Source organism: Anneissia japonica, unplaced genomic scaffold (genome assembly GCF_011630105.1).
Source record: "Anneissia japonica isolate Jap-2015-1 unplaced genomic scaffold, ASM1163010v1 scaffold640_len1575945_cov177, whole genome shotgun sequence".
NCBI classification, from domain to species: domain Eukaryota; kingdom Metazoa; phylum Echinodermata; class Crinoidea; order Comatulida; family Comatulidae; genus Anneissia; species Anneissia japonica.
In genome coordinates, this window is record NW_022684376.1 from 113,076 (window position 1) to 131,634 (window position 18,559).

Consider the following 18,559-nt stretch of genomic DNA (forward strand, 5'->3'; position numbering starts at 1 on the left):
TATTAGTATTATTGTTCTTGCTGCTTTTTTTTTGTTATCATCATTATTACTATTATTATTATTATTATTAAATCTATAACATTTTGGCCAGTTCTAGGATATGACTTGTTTGAAGGGTTGCAGTGGCGGATTCAAGGATGGAGGAGGGGGGGGGGGGGTAGCCGGCCCGGGACCCCCTAAATTTTTCAAAATTATATTCAAATATTTAATTCCGAGAGTGTCATTTACGGCGGCCATCTAAAGGTGCCATAATCATACATTTTCTTTCCTCAGCCCCAAACATCTTGGGGGGCTGAGGTGGGTTCATCCTATACTTGTGAAAGTACCTCCATGGGCAACCCCCACCCTCTATTCCGAAATCCTGGGTCCGACACTGGGTAAAAGGAAAGCTATGTGAGCATGGTGTTCATTTGACCACAGATCCTGACATGACAACAGAGCTGGTCAACAAAAATAGTGGTCTTAAATAAAAGTTTCATTTTAGGCCAACTCCCTAGATTATTTCGGAGTCATAAAAAACATGGATGTTTCTTAAAATTTTAGGTAGAGTCTGTTTAGTACCACCCCTGGTAACCCACAACCTCAATATTCTTCCCTACATTCAACAGGTGTACATCGTAGTGGGGCAGGCCACGTAATAGATATAAATTTTGATGCAAAGAGATTGAATTTGACAATGATCAGATCTATTGTATTTCCTCCATGGTATGACAGAGGACTGCAAACCTGAAAGTCAATAACTTGTTTTTCAAGAATCATTCAAGCGTAACCACCTACGTATAATACAGACTTGTATTCATTTTTTATTTTTATAAAGTGAATCCATTTGTACTCCTAATAAAGGACAAAGCACATACAGTACTAGTTCAAGTCCCAACAAGTTTAGAGAAAATGAGGATAGGGATTCTATTATCGCAGTATAAGATGATGATTTTTTATCCAAAAACCGAAAGGTCCACTGATTAATCTCAGATAAGATACATACTACTGTGTATCGAAATGCACGCCATCGTGTCGGGATTCAATATTTCGACATTTGTGTCATTATCAGGAATGATCCCGACACGATGGTGTACATTTCGATGCTTATAGTATGTATTATACTATCTCAATGGACCTTTCCGCTAAGCCCCGCCCATTGGATATTGTTGCTAAGGTCCCACGAAGACGACAATGTTAAAACATACGCAAACACGTGCGTTTGTGGGGCAACACGTGTGTTTGTAAGACGCGTGCGTATTCCTAGCGTTGTTCTGATTAGTCAGTTGTTAAGTTTGATTGACACTTCGGAAAGGTCTATTAGGTTATCATATTCATATTGACTTAGGCCTATTTGGGACATGGACCTTCTGCTAAGGCCCGCCTTTTGGATACCGTAAAACCTCAAATTGAAGCCCAGTGGGCTTACTCTCGAGATGAAGGGTATCTCGAATTGAAGCCCCTCTTTAGTTTGCAAAGTTAGCATAGGCTTTTTTTCGAGATGGTACAGTTTATACACTATACATGAATTGAAAAAACAAAATAAATAAAAAGAAAAAAAACTTGGTTTATACAGTAGTTTAGGTGATTTAATGTCAGTTAAATACACTCCATTATACAGATTGATGTTACAGTGGCTGTATTTATTGTTTTATAGTACAAATTCACAAAATTTACAGCACTCATTTCGAAAAGAAGCCCCCCCTCTTTACTTTACAAAAGTGTAGCCTCAAAAAGAAGCCCATCTAAAGTTTGCAAAAAACAAAAACAGAAGCTCAGGGCTTTAATTCAATGTTGTTAAGGTTCACAAGACATTAGCGTGGCAAAACATGAGTGTTTGTAAGAAAGAGGTGTGTCACTTGCTCTGTTATGATTGGTCAGTTTCATAAGTTCAATTGACACTCCAGTAAGGTCTATTATTCAAATCATATTTGACTTTCTTGAGGATATCTCTTGTAGAATCAGGAGGGAACAAACCAAGTATTGTACTAAGTATCATAGATACATATATTACATCAAGGTATAGTTTTATTAATCAAACAAAAGCTGTCACATACTGGAACCAAATGACTATACAATAAGGAGGTATTAGAATTTATTTTAATATGATATAATTAATAATATGTACATTGAAATAGAGCAATAAAGAAGCAATAGGAATTATACAGGATGCATCTTAACCATGTATTATGTATCTATATTGACATTTAATCTGCATTCATAAAAAAGTTCAGAGCTATTGTGTTAGAATTCCTAGGTTGGAGCTGCAACAAGTCCTGCTGATCCCTGGCCTAGCTGCTGTCCTCCAACTGTACTTTCAAGCGGCTTGAAGCCCAGCTCTTCTGTTGGAACGCCAAACGTCTGTAGCTTAGACTCGTAAGTCCTAAGGAGGTCGTTGTGTGCCTGAAATGAATAAAGACAAATGTGTGGCTACTGATTTACTGACAAATCTTTATGGGATTAAAAAGATTAATAACCATAACATTCATTATTCCTAGGATTAATCCACATTAAGTCTAATAATAAAAGCCAAATACAATAGAATAGGGATTTCCAAAAACAAATGTCAAAGATGACTTTAAAATCCTCCTATAATCTGACTATGACTTCAGATCCTGTCTGTGGTAACTGTTAACATCCAAAACAACCTTGCTTTACTCGAAGAGAAATAAGAGATTATAAAACGATTAAAACTTTGCGCATTAAACAGTGACGTGGAATGCAGTTCAGAAGGGAATTTGAAAACAAATCCTCGTATAAAAATACACAAAACAGAAAATGGTAAAAGTTTGTTCCATGTAAAACACACTAAGGATAGGTAACACAGCGGGAAAGTCGGACGACCTATTTTTTGGTGGGGTCCTTCAGCTGATGAATTGGGGAGTGTACCAGGCGGGGTACCAGGAGACAAATCTCCTATTCTTTTATTTCTGAAAAATGTAAAGCATTATTTAACATGCACATAAGCATTATTGCACACAGAACTGGTAAATTCTCAAGTGTTAGACAGTGCGTTATTGTAACTTGCATTTCAGCCCTTAAACTGAAATGCACAAGGACAGCAGCAAATGTTAAAGGTGTGAAAGGATCTCCACGGTTCTGCATACTTTGACTAGTTTAACTGACAATGCTAAACTGCTGATGTCTTACTAAAAAAAAATGGTCTCAATATTTTTGATATACTAGCATTTATTCCCATATTATTTATATTTAAAACTTATTTCAAAAAATGCATTATACAGAATCCTGCAATTTCTGTTGCAGTCTTGTTACTGGCGTATGTTGTAATTAACAAAAATATATAATTAAAATAAATTCAATTAACGCTCTAAATTAAGTGTGCTGTTAATTAACAAATTAATATATTGTCACTGTAATGCTTTCATTGTTATTATCATTATTATTATTATTATTGTTATAGGCCTATATATTTCTATTTCTTGCTACAATAATTGTACAAGAAAATAATGTTTAAAAATTATACTTTACATTTAAAAATGTAGTACTTATAATTATAATTATTCTTGTGAAGGTTTCTCTAATTGGTGTTTTACATTGTTTGATGCAATGAAAAATAAAGAAAAATGTGTTTTATCATGTATTTTAGAAAGCACTGTACATGTTACAATCAATGATGAATAGCTCTAACTTCTTAGCAATGACGCATTGAAATTTTAGTATTCTGCAATGAAAAGCGAACATCTGAAGCGAAACATCCTAAAATCCCAAAGACCTAGAATTTTTAACTGCAATGTAATTTAGTATATTGTCATTGTTATTAACATTATTATTTTTACTATAGGCCTATACATTTTTATTTCTTGCTACAATAATTGTATTAGATAACACTGTTCAAAATGTTAACCTTTTAAATTTAGTACTATAAAATTATAATTATTTTTGTGAACATTCTCTCATAGGTGTTTCACATTTTTGGATACAATGAAAAAAAAAGAAAAAGAAAAAAAACGAGAAAGGTGCTTTATCATGTATCTTGTAGAAAGCATTTAGACTTTACAAACTACACCGGTACAATCAACATCGATTAGTTCTGATTTCATAGCAATGACGCATTGAAATTTAGTTTTCTGCAATGAAAAGCGAACATCTGAATCCTAAAATCTCAAAGACCTAGATTTTTTAACTGCAGTTTATGTTTTCTAGGAAGGTAATATCTTATTATAGTTCATGCTGCTAAGCGGAATGACTCATCGGATATCAGCATCTTCCTCTGAAGCAACAACATTCTCTACATGATAAATTCTACATTCAAAGATCAGACAAAATATATTTGATTTATGTTTACAGTAAATATTGTGCTGGTATAATAATTATTATTGTGTTCATTAACCAATCAGATCATCAAAAGGAGGGACACTCTATTCTTTACTCCATCCAGGAATAATAGGCGTATATGGATGGGTCTGGTAGGATCTTGTTGCATTGGAAGTTGGTATAATGTGCAGTGCTTAGCACGATTTGGAATTCCCCAATCCCAGTAAGCGGAGGAAGTTTCATGTTAGTCGATAGGAGAGCTTTCGATTGCACGACGACGGTAGGACGTAGAACATAATGACATCACTAAAAGTCATCTGCGCATGCGAGAACGCTAAGGTCACCTCGTCCAGTAGATTCTGGAACGCAATTTGGCCAAATCTACGTATGCAGAGAACGTAGGACTACGGGTGGGACGGTCACGCGTGGGACGGTCATCGCACAAATTGAAAGTTCCCTATTATTTATCCAATGATAGGGGAATGTCATGATTAATCCAGACCCATAATTAGTGAAATGATTTACCAACCAAATCAAATGTGAAAGGAATGCTGGGTACAATTGTAACCCTTAAGGTCAAATCAGTCAGTGTTGTACGCCGCAGTCTGACGCGATTTTTTGTCGCATTGGGTCTGAGTAGGTTAAATGCTGATGTGATAGATCTGCATCGGATATGATGATTTTTAATTTTTAATAAATTGTTTAAAAATGTTGAATGAATTATAAAGTAACAAATGTCTTTTCCAGTGCCAGTGATCATTTTAAATGGATATTGTTCTAGCTGCACTTTATTATTACTATTATGAAGGTATTCAAACATCCATATTCCATCATTAAAACCCACAAAATAAAACAACTTAAATGATGCCTCAATATTCTTCAGCAGGATTACATCTAATTTTGTTTATAAAAAGATATATATATATTGGGGAAATTTTGGCTTGGAAAGAATCCAGAATTATCAGGTGATGTCTATTATTGGGCGAATCAGACTACTGATCAAATATTGTTTATTTATCCAAGAAAGAGTACTATACAGTTTACATTATATTCAATTGGAGGTGTGTGAAGGGTATGAAGGTGGCTTGGCAGATCCATTTCTTTGTTAAGGATTACATTCACATATAACATATCAATTTCACAGAGAAGCATGGAGTTTTAAAGATCAATTTAAAGATGTACCATATGTCATAAAACCTATAATATTCTATGAAAATCACATAGAAACACAGATCAAACCAAATTCAAAGTCTTCACTGATTTACAGACCTTAAAAAACTAAAATCCTAAAGTTGATTAACAACCAATTTAAAGGTCTATGCAAAAAAATAAAGGAAATGTATTATTTATATATTGGTGAGAAATATATTTTACCTTTCTAATTTTCAATTGAAAGCTAAAAATTTAGCCTACTTAACAAAGAATTAAAAATCCGAACAGTTTTTTTAGCATATCACAGACAGTAGATTTGTTATTAAAAAGCAACATCAACTTTGTTGAGATAGAAGTTTTTGATTACTAAAAAAACAACTTCAACATTGTCGTTTTTAAAAACCTGGTGACAGAAATTGGGAACATTCTCCACTCTTTGTGTTGTTCAACAAGCGTTGAAATTACTTTGGTGGGCTGTGCATTGATGACATCCTACAGTACCAATAGAATTTCAATCGATTTCCGTGATGCGTTTGACAATAATCCTATGTATTGCAGAGAGCTTAATGGTGAAGGTCATTAACTTGGTATTTGTCTTTCAAGAACCATCCAAGCGTAACAAACAACTTGCATGTGAGACCTAATTATTCGTCTTTAATATTTTCATAATAATTTTCATTTCATTTTAAAATGTCAATCACGCTCAGCTGAAGTGCTTCGTGCTGATAATAACAAAAACAGAAAAGTAAAATACTGGTACAAGTACAAACTAGTCTCAACAAGCCTAGGGGAGTGTAGATGAAGAAAAATTGGTATGGGGAACAGCTAGGAGGGGAGAAAATTGGAAAGCAAGTAGGCTGGACAGAGAGAATGCTGAACAGGGAGAAGGTTAGGAAGGGAGGCGTTATCACTGACGACAACTCAGCTTTATTTTTTTAATATCAGGGAGATTTATCGCACCAAGAAGATTCAATAAATTATTATACTGACTAAAATGTTGGATGCAACCAAATTATGCAAATCAGATCATGTTTAAAGTGAATCAATGAAACTAAAGACCAACTACACTTACACCTGCAGTTCAGTTTTTTTTTTTCTCCTAGAAAGGCAATAGCTAGATAGACAACTGTCATATTGAGCAGATGACTCATCAGTAAGGAGTCAACGACCCTTAAGCTGCAACAACATTGTCTACAGTGTACATTATAAACTGCACGTATGAAGAAGAAACAACATTCGTTTTATCCGGGTTTAAAGCCAGACTACAGAGGAATCAAATTTTGTTGTACAACTGATTTTTTTAAGACACAAAAAAATATTTTACGACTCGACACGGGAACGGTCAATGAGATAAAGATTTTTGAATATTTCAAAACTGGGGAAAAATGGGTGGGGCGTAATCACCCCTTTTCCCACCTTTTTCTCCAGGTCTTAAATATTCTCATTAACCATTCCCAAGATTTTCGTCAAATATGTTTTTTGTGTCTTAGGAAAATCAGTTCTACAACATAAATTTTTTTTCCCTCCTGAGCCTGGCTTTAAATTATGCCATGTATAATATTTATTATTAAAATTACAATAATCATACTTATCAATTATAATTATTATTAATATTATTATTATTACTATTATTGCTTGTTGATGCTGCTGCTATTGTTTCTGTTGTTGCTGTGCTGTTGTTTGCTACTGGTGCTGATTGCAAGTTGTGTTGTTGCTACTATTACTGTTGAAGTTGTTGTTGCAGTGTTTCTGTTGTTGTCATCATTGTTGTTGTTTTCTTCCATTCTTTTTTTTCGTTCATTTTGCTGCAGTTATTTTTGCTGGTGCTTTTGTTATTGCATTTGTTGCTGGAAGTATAACTCAGTAGCCAATTTACAAGGTAGACGGGGGCTCCCCTATCATACATACAGTATCTGTATTTCAGTATTATAATGACACTTATTGACGGTTAATTTACAGTTCATTAATCAATAATTCGTCTTTTATTTAGGACTACCAATACCATATAATTCTTACTACATCATTTAATACTTATGCAATTACCGTGAGCACAGATTAGACTTTTGAATGGGAAGGGAATTATAATCATAAAATTTAGACAAAATTACGACGGGAAAGGTATTTGAAAGTTTATAACAAGGGGAGGGAAATTACTACAACTTATATATTTTCTTTTTAAATTCTATTCAATCCCACAACTTTCTACTAGTTATGCATTTATACTGCTGGGTGAAGAGAACCAAACATACTGCCTAGCATAGTACACAAGTGAAATGCACAGAACATGATTCAAAACATCAACCAGAACTACACCAACTGCTCCCTGTGACATGTAGTTGGGGAAATTAATTCTTGGTGACAATTTTATAAAATAAAAATTCTGATGAAATTGAATTTTAAAAAGTTAAATTTTTCAAGGTATTATTATGTTTTCCCAACCTTGACCTGCATTAATAATTTGCATGAAACAATGAGAACCCTGGATAGCTGGTGCAATAATGACTGCCCTGGATGTGGTTATGCACAGTTTAATTGTGGCAAACATACACAAGATCGAAGTCACATGCAATTTATGACATCAGCTGCTTGTGGTTTTTTTTTTCATTCGAAAGGTTGAATAAATTCGAGAAATTTCGTAAATTTATCAGCCTTCTTATGGTTTCAATTTGTTCTTTCTTCAATTAATAGACTGATTTTTTTAGAAAAATAATGAGAAGGTGGTAATGGGGGACAAATAAAAGATCTGCTCAAAGTGAATCATCTGGATTTATATAGAAATTAATACATAAATTAGAGGTTACTATTTCATCTACTGCTATTAAAATTGCCTGAATACATGGCCATATACAAGTTTATACAGTGATAGATATTGTTCATTGTAACTATTCTATAAAAAATTAACAATCATCATTCATTGTAATTAATCCAAAGTAAATTTATGGTCAGTAAATATTACAGTTCTATTTATTTATTATTTATTCAGGTATACATTATAAATTGCAAAACCGGTAACAAGATTTTAAAATGGTAGATTACAAAAAAGAGCACAAACCAGTAAAGCAGAACAGAGAAGAAATAACCAACAGACCAATGGCCTTTGATTGTTGAACAGTTACAATAGAATTAATAAAGAATCATTGCTAAATATGGTATTGTAGATGAATTATTTACTGTACAGTATTTCTGCCTTGCACTTTTACAGTACAATAGAAAAATATGATAATCAAGTATAATATCATCCATGGACTTTAGCCCTGTCCAGAATAAAATTTTATTTACAAAACCATGTGACATGCCTAAATATAGTCATGATGAAGATGAGCGAGAAGCAGATGTGTATAAGAGACAGATATATATGGGCATACAACAGCTTTTTGCCAAAGAACTTTATAGTATGGACAAGACCTTAGAGAGAGGCAATAGCAAGAAGGATATTTTAATAGCATTTTCTCATTAATATAATGCTTAAACATGATATCTATGATATTTATTATTGCATTTCATTTTAAAATTTACTTGTTTATTTGTGAATAATATTCATCTATTAATATCATCTGGTTATGTCGAAATGTTATGGCCTCCAGCTTGTCATTCTTTGGATTCACCTTACTCATACCATGACATTTTTCATAAATGTACTATTTAATGATTCTTGAATTCTGTATCTATATGCACCCATGGTTCCTTCTTATGGCCAAATGTATGTATTTTGTAGGACAAAAAAAAATTGTAATTCTATTATGAATCATTTGATTTTGATATTGAATACATGTATTCAATGTATACGTTACATCTGACTGAATTTGATAGGAGTACAGCTGATCTAATCATAATTGAATCACAAAATGTTGGTGGTTAAAAAGAAGAGGTCTATGGAGTCTATTTTTATTCCACTTTATGAAGGTCGAGGATAGGGGTAGATAATGAATTTACATGATGCTTATTTACTTGTGTGAATAACACAAATGACAGATGTTATTACATCCCAAGCATATGTAGTGCGAGAGTAGAGCCTAGCTTGGGTTTGTCACATGAACGATTGGTACAATGAAATAATTACAGCGCTAACAGTTGCTTTACTCTTAGTCATGACTTCACAGGCATGTTTATTTTTCAATGGATTTGCATAAAACTCTAAAAGATGTATAGGTAAACAGGAACAAACTATGATAATTATCATATTATATATAAAAGAATGCTGATAATAATTCAGATGCCATGTGTCCTAATACATGGAGTTTTGAAGCCAGCACTTACGACACCAGTGTAATCAACTACACTGACAACTCATGCATATTCAAAAGGCTGTGAGGCAATGACATCACTTCACGCTAACCAATTAATCTCACAGATGCAGAGGTGACTGTCCTGGCAAACACAAATACTAATCCTTACTGAACTTTACACACTAGCAATGCAATAACCTAATAAAATAAGATTTCTCAGTAGAGACCCAATGGAATAAAGTCTGTACCGTATGTATTGATAATGGACCTTTCCGCTAAACCACGCACCCGCGGATATCGTTGCTAATGTCTCACAAAACGAGTGTTAAAACATACGTAGACACAAGTGTTCGTGGAACATGTGTGCTTGTTAGACATGCACACTGTATTCCTGGCCCTGTTTTGATTGGTCAGTTGAGTTTGATTGACACTCAGTAAAAATCCATTATGTGTATTCTAGTATTTGTACTTACTTTGCAAACTCTTGCAAGTTCATATTGCAGATCCTTAATTGCACTGTTCTTTGAATCAAGGACATCCTGAAAATGAGAAAAGATATACAGAAAAATAATTAGTAAGGGTAGTTATCTGTATTGTTAATCTTTTTTGTATTGTAAACATATATTTATATATAAGATAGTATGATAAATATTAGTACAGCAAAAAGTGAAATCACACATAACTTTATTCTTGAATAAATGTTTCTCTATATTTAATAATCATAAAAAAATCAAATATCTTGAAAATTGTGAGAATTTTGTCAAATTTTTCTTTGGTGATTCCCTCTTTTTTTCTCTTTCTTCCTTACGCTCTCTTCATTTCCTCCGCCCCCCTCCCTTTTTTTTCTCACTCCCATGAATTATGATGCCACTGCCTTATCCTTTGTTACTACCAATACTACACAGTATCAAATAACTGCATTTTTAGTTTCATTAAATGGTAAAACTCATAAAAACTCGGGCATTGTATTACTACTGCAAATTAGGATATAAACAACCCACTAAATTGATAAATATAAGCAAGTCAATAATAGCCTGCAGCAAAGGCAAAAACCCTCTTGATAATTCATCAATTCTCCTTGGGCATGGTAATTATATTATGTTCCCTTAGTATTAACGATGTAATCAAACAAGATTGAATTAATCCCGTAATTTAAGACACACACCAACATGAATGTAGCATAGGTAGGGGAGGTCATTGGTTTGGGGAAAGGAAAGTATTTATGATGTAATGAAACAAGATTGAATTAATCCAGTAGTTCAAGATAAAGAATTAAATTAACATGGATGATACAACCACAAAATGTTGCAACAGCCGACTAAATTGCAACAAGATTCAAAACTTGGGGTAGGGAGGTCAAAGTTCGGGGAAAGGAAAGTTTGAGGCAGTACTGTAAGGAAAATGAGGGAATACATATTGACAAAAAAAATAATGAAATGAAATTCTGAGGAACAGGACAGGTGCTAGGAAAACCAAAAGTTATTTTTAAGTGAATACATTTCACAGATTATTAATGAGGCATGTTGTGGCAAAATGGCTAAGTTGTAACAAAAATTAAGTCAAGTTATTGGTATTTTCAGATACCTGAGTATGTGATCTTTAAAATGAGGGGTCATTCATTGAAATTGGACATTTCAAGCCTAAGTTATTGGAAAGTGAAAGTACAGTACTCTTAGAATCAAGATAAACATGATTTTGAGTAGTTGCCTTTCAAAGTTATTTGTGCATACACTGTTTAATGGAATGAACTATCAAAATAACATTAAATAAACAATTTCTTGACCACTTCCAGAACTAATACTTTGGTACATGATTAATAAGACATTAATCTGTTGATTTATAGTGAAAAACAAATTTCGATTTTTAGGCAATTTTTTGAGCTCCCATATTTTATATTTACTCAATACAGGCCTGTGTGACAACTTAACCATTTCGCCACAACATGCCTCATTTATATATTACCGAGACTTGGCATTCAATGCATACTAAATAAATCTTAAGTTACCCTGGTCGATGAATACAGAATTAATTGTACCATAACTGTAGTGCAAACTCCATTGCTCCCTGGGGAGTACTTCCAATCATGTACCTAATGTAATTCGCACTGACATTTCATTAAAAATCATTCACCACCGATGTACACATTTATACTGTACTAATAAGTGGAGACAGACACAAATGTATACCTATAAAGTGCCTAGTTTACGATCAAGAGCAATAAGAGTGACAGACTCAAAGTTACAACCTTCACTTATAAAACTGTACAATGACTGTATATATATATATATATATATATACATACATACACACATACACGCACGCACACACACACACACACACACACATACACACATACATATATGGTAGATGATGAACATGGCATAAATTTTGAAGATAATCACTTAAAAAGCAATCAGCTGTTATTGCAGAAAATGTAATAAAACATCATCCATGCTGCACTAATGGCTACTGAACTAACATTATTGTTTCAGCATGCTGGTATTATCTGCTTCTCAGCCATCTGTTTAATTGTAATGTAAACATGCAACCATATAAATAACACAACAAAAAGGCTTACACATTACATGATGGGTGAATAATCAGGCCCACAGCCTAAATATCTATATTTTCCCCTCCCATAAAAGTAATAGAGAACCCCTGCTATACGACAAACTGCAATAAGTTTAAATTCCTGGAACACAGACTGTAAATTAGATAAACATTATTCAAAAAACGTGACAGTTGAAATAAGGATGCAATTTGTATATATGAAATATAGCAATGTGAACGTGCTAGAAGTCATAAACAACACCATTCCGAGAAACTGTTTATGTGAACTCTGAACTATGAAGGTGTAAATCATTTTTACATTACTTGCACATGAACAAATGAATATAAATGAATGCTGCCTCAATGTAAAGCAATGAACTTGTGCATGTGGGTCTTTTATAGAATGTAATAAGTATGGAGTATTAATAATGTATGTTTCGAGGACTATTGATACAAGCTAGCTATTAACACAAAAGTGCCTATTAAAGCAAAAACACTGTGTGAAAGAACAGATTCCACCCAACTGTTATGTTTATCCAAGTTTTCATACTGATAAATGTAATATCCAATCTTTAATACTGATAACAATAAATATATAAATTAATCTTTGCTTTACACCAATCATTCATGACATTTGGTTTTCCTTTCCTACTACATCATTTAATTTAATAAACAATTTTATAACAGACCCTACACTATATAATCTGCCACTTCTATTTATATATAATGTGACATCAATAAATACACTATTTGAGTTCCTCTAACAGTGATTGAAAGACCTTTGCATCAACTTATTTACATATAAGAAAATATCTGTGCTTAATGTGGTATTGAAAACAAGATATTACTCAATTTGACCATAAAATACAATTTTCAATCCCAGTTTGTAAGGTCAATAATGGCATGTAACTGTAATAAATACTCTAAAGAGTAAAACCTGTGCTAAAGAGGGCGACATTCATAGAAACAGAAATGATACAAAATACTATATAAGTGACAACAATCAAAGCAGAGAAATTACCATATATTTGCCATACCTCAAGTTTTCTGGTAACTACTGTCAAAGCCGTTGGATCAAGGTTCGAGGCTGAGAGGACCTCATTCAGCTGTGCCTCTTTCTTCTCTAGAGTATCTGCAAGAGCTACAAGCTTCTTTTCCAGCAAGAGGTTCTTGAAGTTGCTCTTCTGCTGAACTTCATGGATAGCTTTCACAAACTTGCGATACAGTTCATCTCGCTCATGTTGCATCTAAAACAGATTAAAATAGTTGATATTTTCCACTTTAATGAATTCATTTCATTACAGATTCAAGGCCTACTCGTACAGTATATAATAACTGAGGTGTTAATCATTCTAACCTTGGAAGGAAAGGCTAGAGAAAGGAGACCAAGAGGAAGACCTAGGCAGACATGGATTAGAAAAGTGTGCCAGTGGACCAACTTAAGACATGTTGAAGTATTACATAACAGAACAGGACAGACCAAGATCTGTGGTAGGCTAAGTTAGTTAAGTTAATCTATTCAATCTATCATTTAGTCTGCCTCAAAATAGTGGTGAAGGAACAGTTGCAAATGTCTTGCACTGTCTGAAATGCTCCTTGAAATTCATAATGTTTCTATTCCTGGCCCTGCTCTGATTGGTCAGTATAATGTTTCTATTCCTGGCCCTGCTCTGATTGGTCAGTGAAGTATGACTGACACTCCTAACAGGTCTATTCTATCCCAGGGAGAGTTTTTGTGTTCCATAGGTGTTTCATCCAGTGACTGGGTTAATAATGTGCAGAGAGATGCCTGAAGGCCTCGGATTTGGGCTTTTTAGGGCTAATACCAATTTTGCCACAATAGGGTACTGCTGATATAAAAAGGGCATCAAGGCCAGTGAATCACAAAATGACACAATTTCTGCTTTCTAGATTCCCGAAAATAACCTCTGAGGCATTTTGGGCGATCATTTTTTTCTTTTTCTTTCTTTCTTTTTCTACTCTCTAAAAGGGGACCGGGGCTGCCCCGCCCTTTACTAAATCCATCCCTGGCCTTCGTTAAATTTGACGCATGTGCCTTGCTGGGTATGATGTGCTATATAAAAACCAAAATGTTATAATGTAGAGTGAAATATTACCTTCTCAAACCTCTGCTCCAGCACTTCATGCTCCCATTGTAAATTTTTGAACTCCTGGTCCATCACTCTCAACCTAGCCTTGGCACTCTACAATAAAAAGATGAACGAATGTTAAATAGAAACCATTATTGAGATTATAAAGATAGCAGAAAATAACTGGTTAAATTTTAGTAGTGAAATTTTTGCTTACTGCAAGTGAAGCTTTGTCTTTTTCGTAATTTGCTAGTTGTCTTTGTAGTTCCGCCACCTCTTCCCGGGCTTTCTCCAGAGGCTCCTTCAACCTCTTATTCTCCAGTTGGATTTCATTCATCTGTTTCTCCATTCTTTCTTCCTTCTTTTTCATTTCTTCCACTTGTTCCTATTGATTGTACAGAAAAATAAAAATATTGCATTAAAATATCGCATTAATAGAAACTTTGATGAAAAAAAAATGTTCTAATTGGCCAAGATAATGTCTCAATTACGGCATCTACAAAAAAAGCGTTATGCAAAACATAGTTTTCAAATTATTGTTTTCACATTAATTACTATCTATATTTCTGAGGTTTTATCTAAGCCCTGTGTGACTTGCCTAAATATGGTCATGATGACATCACATCATGACCATATATAGGCACATCATAATATGGCCATACAACATGTTTTTGATTACAGGTTACCTACCTTAAGAGAGTTAATAAGAGCCAGGTTATTCAGGGTTATATCATTATAATAATTTTTGATGTCACTGAATGCTTTCTCATGGTTCTTCATAAGCGTGTTGATTTGACCGTTTTTTCGTTCCTCAATCTCATGAATTTCGGTTTTCCTCCTCAACTCGAGTTCATCCCTTAACATTCGCATTTTCTTCTCATATTTTGCTTCAATTTCTGTTAACATAAAAATGTATATAATTAGAGAGGATATACAAAGGTAAAATGTAAGAAAGAAAAGAATGAGGATAGAAAAGTATAATATTGTTGGTCAACATTAAAAAAAAAAAAGAAAATTATCATTTGCTAGATTCATTACCATATATATAATTTATTAGATTCATATCTATAATTTTGTTAAAATCATGTCTAATAATGGTTAGATTCATATCTATCATTTTGTTAGAATCATGTCTACGAATGATTATATTCATATCTATTACTGTATATGATTTTAAGGTAATCTTAATAATGTAAAGGCTACTGTACCTCTGGCTTCTCGTTCAAATTCATCCCTTAGGAAGGTGACTTGCTCATCATGTTTCTGTGGGTGGGAAGAAGCAAAAGGTCAACATTACATTTTTCTTGAATATTTCTTCCAGATAAGTGTATCAATCGGTATCCATATCAACATAATACAAAAATTCAATAATAATAATTTAATAAAAATAATTTAAATAACATAACAATATTAATAATAAATAAATGAATAATCAATATATAGTAGTAAGTAGTATTTTGATGATTAAATAAATTTATACCAAATAATTAATCTTCAACAACTTTATACCTTAATTGTATATTGAACTTAAAACTTACGATTTTAAGATTTTTGATGATATCCTCATGTGCTAGTTCCTGGTCTTTGAGGGAGACTTTCAGACCACGTTTGTCTTTGCGTAAGTCTGATTCCTGACCCCGATGGTCATCCTGTGCCAGTTTGATAGCAACTGCACTTTCCGCCTTCAGCTCTGAAATGTTATTTTGGTGCTCGTACAAAAGATGCTTGACTTTCTGTTTATAAACCTAAGAAAATATAACAATATTTCAATAATGTATTTCAATCTGTTTAACTTTACCATTATGTACTTACACAAATAAAAAATTTTAAAAAACTCAAACAGTGGTCTAGCGCATAGAGGCTTTATGCATTATCCAAACTTATGTTGCAAAATAAAAATACCACTTAAATTGCAAAATAAATGTTGTGTTAGTAAGTCTAATATGGCAATATCATACCGTAAAACCTGGAATTAATGGAAGGCAAATTAGCCCAGAGAGAGAGAGAGCGCAAACAGCCTACTGCTGAAGAAAGTCCTTAATATACTGGCATAACTCACATTGGCCATTGACAGTCGGAAAAAAAAAAAAAAAACCACCACCATCGAAAGGGTATTGGGATACCTGCTGCTATGTGGGTATTGGATTCTACTCTAGTCATTAACCGAAAGCTTGTCGGTCTAGAGGTTACAACACCAGGCTAGTTATTCAGGGGTTGTGGCTTCGATTTCCACACGAATCACTTGCAAGAATTTTTTCGCAAGTATTTGGGAATGTATTTAGCATTCAGTACAATAACACATCAGGTAGGGCAAAACATCAGTCCTACCAGAGTCATACTGTCAAACTAATGGGTCTTCTCCACACATTCTCTACTTGCAAAAAAAACCCAAAAAAAATACAGTGCACCCTCCAATTCGAGACCCCTCTAATTCAAGACCACTTTTCCAAAGGCCCAAATAGCAATCTTCAACCTTTTAACACGAAGCTAGCCCTCTAATTGGAGACCAACCCCAAGACCACCCCAAAATTTCAGGGCCCAAAGGTGGTCTTAAATTGGAGGGCGAACTGTACCTTGATTTCAACTTGATGTCGTTCTTCAGCATCCTCCATTTCCCTGTCTTTGTTCCTGAGTTCTGCTTTTGCTTCTTCCTGTTGCCGCTTGGTAATCTCCCAAAACGTATTCACTTTATCTCTTTCCAGTTGGAAGTAGTTTCTTTCCTCCCTCTCTCGGTCCAATTCCTCACGTAAGCGTCCAATATGCTCCTCCAACTGAATGGATATAACATATAACTCATTAATAGTAAACTTATAAGGGAGGAATTCTGAGAACTGCCATATATCGTATAATAGAAGGCATTCCACATCAGGTTTTTACATAATACAACACAGACATACGATGCTAGTTAATGGATGTTTGTGAAGTATGTTAAAACACAAGAGCGAAACTCTCCAGAACAATTTGTATCTAATCCCCAGAAAAGGTATTATGATTCTGTCTTTTAACCCCAGGAAGTGGAATGATATTTATTTTCTTGTTGAAAAAACTGTATGGGCCTAGCTTGAACAAGAACCCTGCTTGGAATGGGAGGACAGCATATGGTTGCAGTTTTGACTTGAATAAAATAAAATGAATTTTAATCAAAGTGTTATGCACTATACATTACTAAATTAGGCACCATTTTCAGAATTATTAATATGATTAAATTTATTATTAAACAATTATTAATTCTCACCTGTTCTTTAGTCATTTCTTCAGTTGAAATACCATCAATTACTGTAGGTGTTTTAGACTTTGCAGACTTCTTCTTCTTACCCTTCTTACTTTTATTTTTAGGTGGCTAATGAAAAAATTCAGAAACAGAAATTCAAAGAGGAAGTGAGCGCAACCATCTCGGAAACCTCCAAGAGCAAGTGTAAGCCTAGCCTAGAGAGGGAGGCTAGCCTCTCTCTCTAAGCACAGATAAGCTTACTAGCATAGATTAGTTACTAACCGTCTTGCATTGTGGGGGACAGTCCAGCATTTTAAAGTGATTTTGGATGAAACATGCATTTTGCAGAAACACATGCGTGATCATAAATTTATCACGCATTCAGCACAAGTCTATGGAGACTATGCGTGATAAAAATTCAGCAGAAAATGTATTTAAGAGTAGAAGAATTTGGTCTCTTAAATAAAGGTCATGCAGTACTAGTAGCTTTAGCCAACAGAGAGCTTTTGTTATCTTGTTCGAGAATCATTCAACAGGGAAATTCGAAATTTCTCCAAAACAACCCAGCCAACCACATACTTTAATAGAATCTAGTCACGTGCGGTCTTGTGCGTTCAATGTCACAACCAACCGTTGATGTGACTGGAACCGGCCCACACCGGGGTTCCGCCCCTGGAAAACCGAAGCTTGGCGCCCCACCCCTTACTTACCTGGTGTAGGACTAGGCTAGTCACGCATTTCAAATCTCTCTCTCAGTGGTAACTATGTAGGCCTAGACTAATTCCAGCCCTACATTTACATTTTTAGCACGTCGTAATCAGGCCCAGTCATGCAAAAGGCATAGCCAAAGCGTTGTACATTAGTGTAACGGGAGTTACTATTTTAATTGTTATTGTTTTGCATTGTGGGTAATAATGACGTAATGTCACATGTTGAGTTACTGCGGGAAGGCGGCAGATGATGATTGATGATGCCTCGCTGCGAGAGGTCCGTCCGAGTTTTTAATGAAGTGATGTTGATACATATTAATGATTTGCTGCCGTAGTATTATTACTATTTGGTGGCATCTCCCGTGT

At 34.2% G+C, this 18,559-nt stretch overlaps 1 protein-coding gene across 1 annotated transcript; it reads right to left on the reverse strand.

The window, feature by feature from the left end:
* Nucleotides 1-1,977: 1,977 nt before the first annotated feature.
* On the reverse strand, nucleotides 1,978-17,621 carry LOC117105213 (dynein regulatory complex subunit 4-like). The gene is made up of 10 exons (XM_033246289.1): nucleotides 17,508-17,621; nucleotides 16,846-17,043; nucleotides 15,811-16,017; nucleotides 15,481-15,535; nucleotides 14,963-15,168; nucleotides 14,490-14,657; nucleotides 14,300-14,386; nucleotides 13,220-13,429; nucleotides 10,106-10,171; nucleotides 1,978-2,382 (listed from the first exon to the last, which is right to left on the reverse strand). The coding sequence occupies exons 1-10, from the start codon at nucleotides 17,520-17,522 to the stop codon at nucleotides 2,233-2,235; spliced, it is 1,362 nt and encodes a 453-aa protein (XP_033102180.1). The 5' UTR covers nucleotides 17,523-17,621; the 3' UTR covers nucleotides 1,978-2,232.
* Between the last annotated feature and the right edge of the window lie 938 nt (nucleotides 17,622-18,559).

Excerpts from the sequence above, each read along its gene's own strand:
- LOC117105213 (XM_033246289.1), bottom strand. Across the intron at positions 15,536-15,810 it reads TCATCAAAAATCTTAAAATC|AAACATGATGAGCAAGTCAC; the intron begins GTAAGTTTTAAG and ends TCCCACCCACAG. Across the intron at positions 10,172-13,219 it reads TAGTTACCAGAAAACTTGAG|GATGTCCTTGATTCAAAGAA; the intron begins GTATGGCAAATA and ends TCTCATTTTCAG.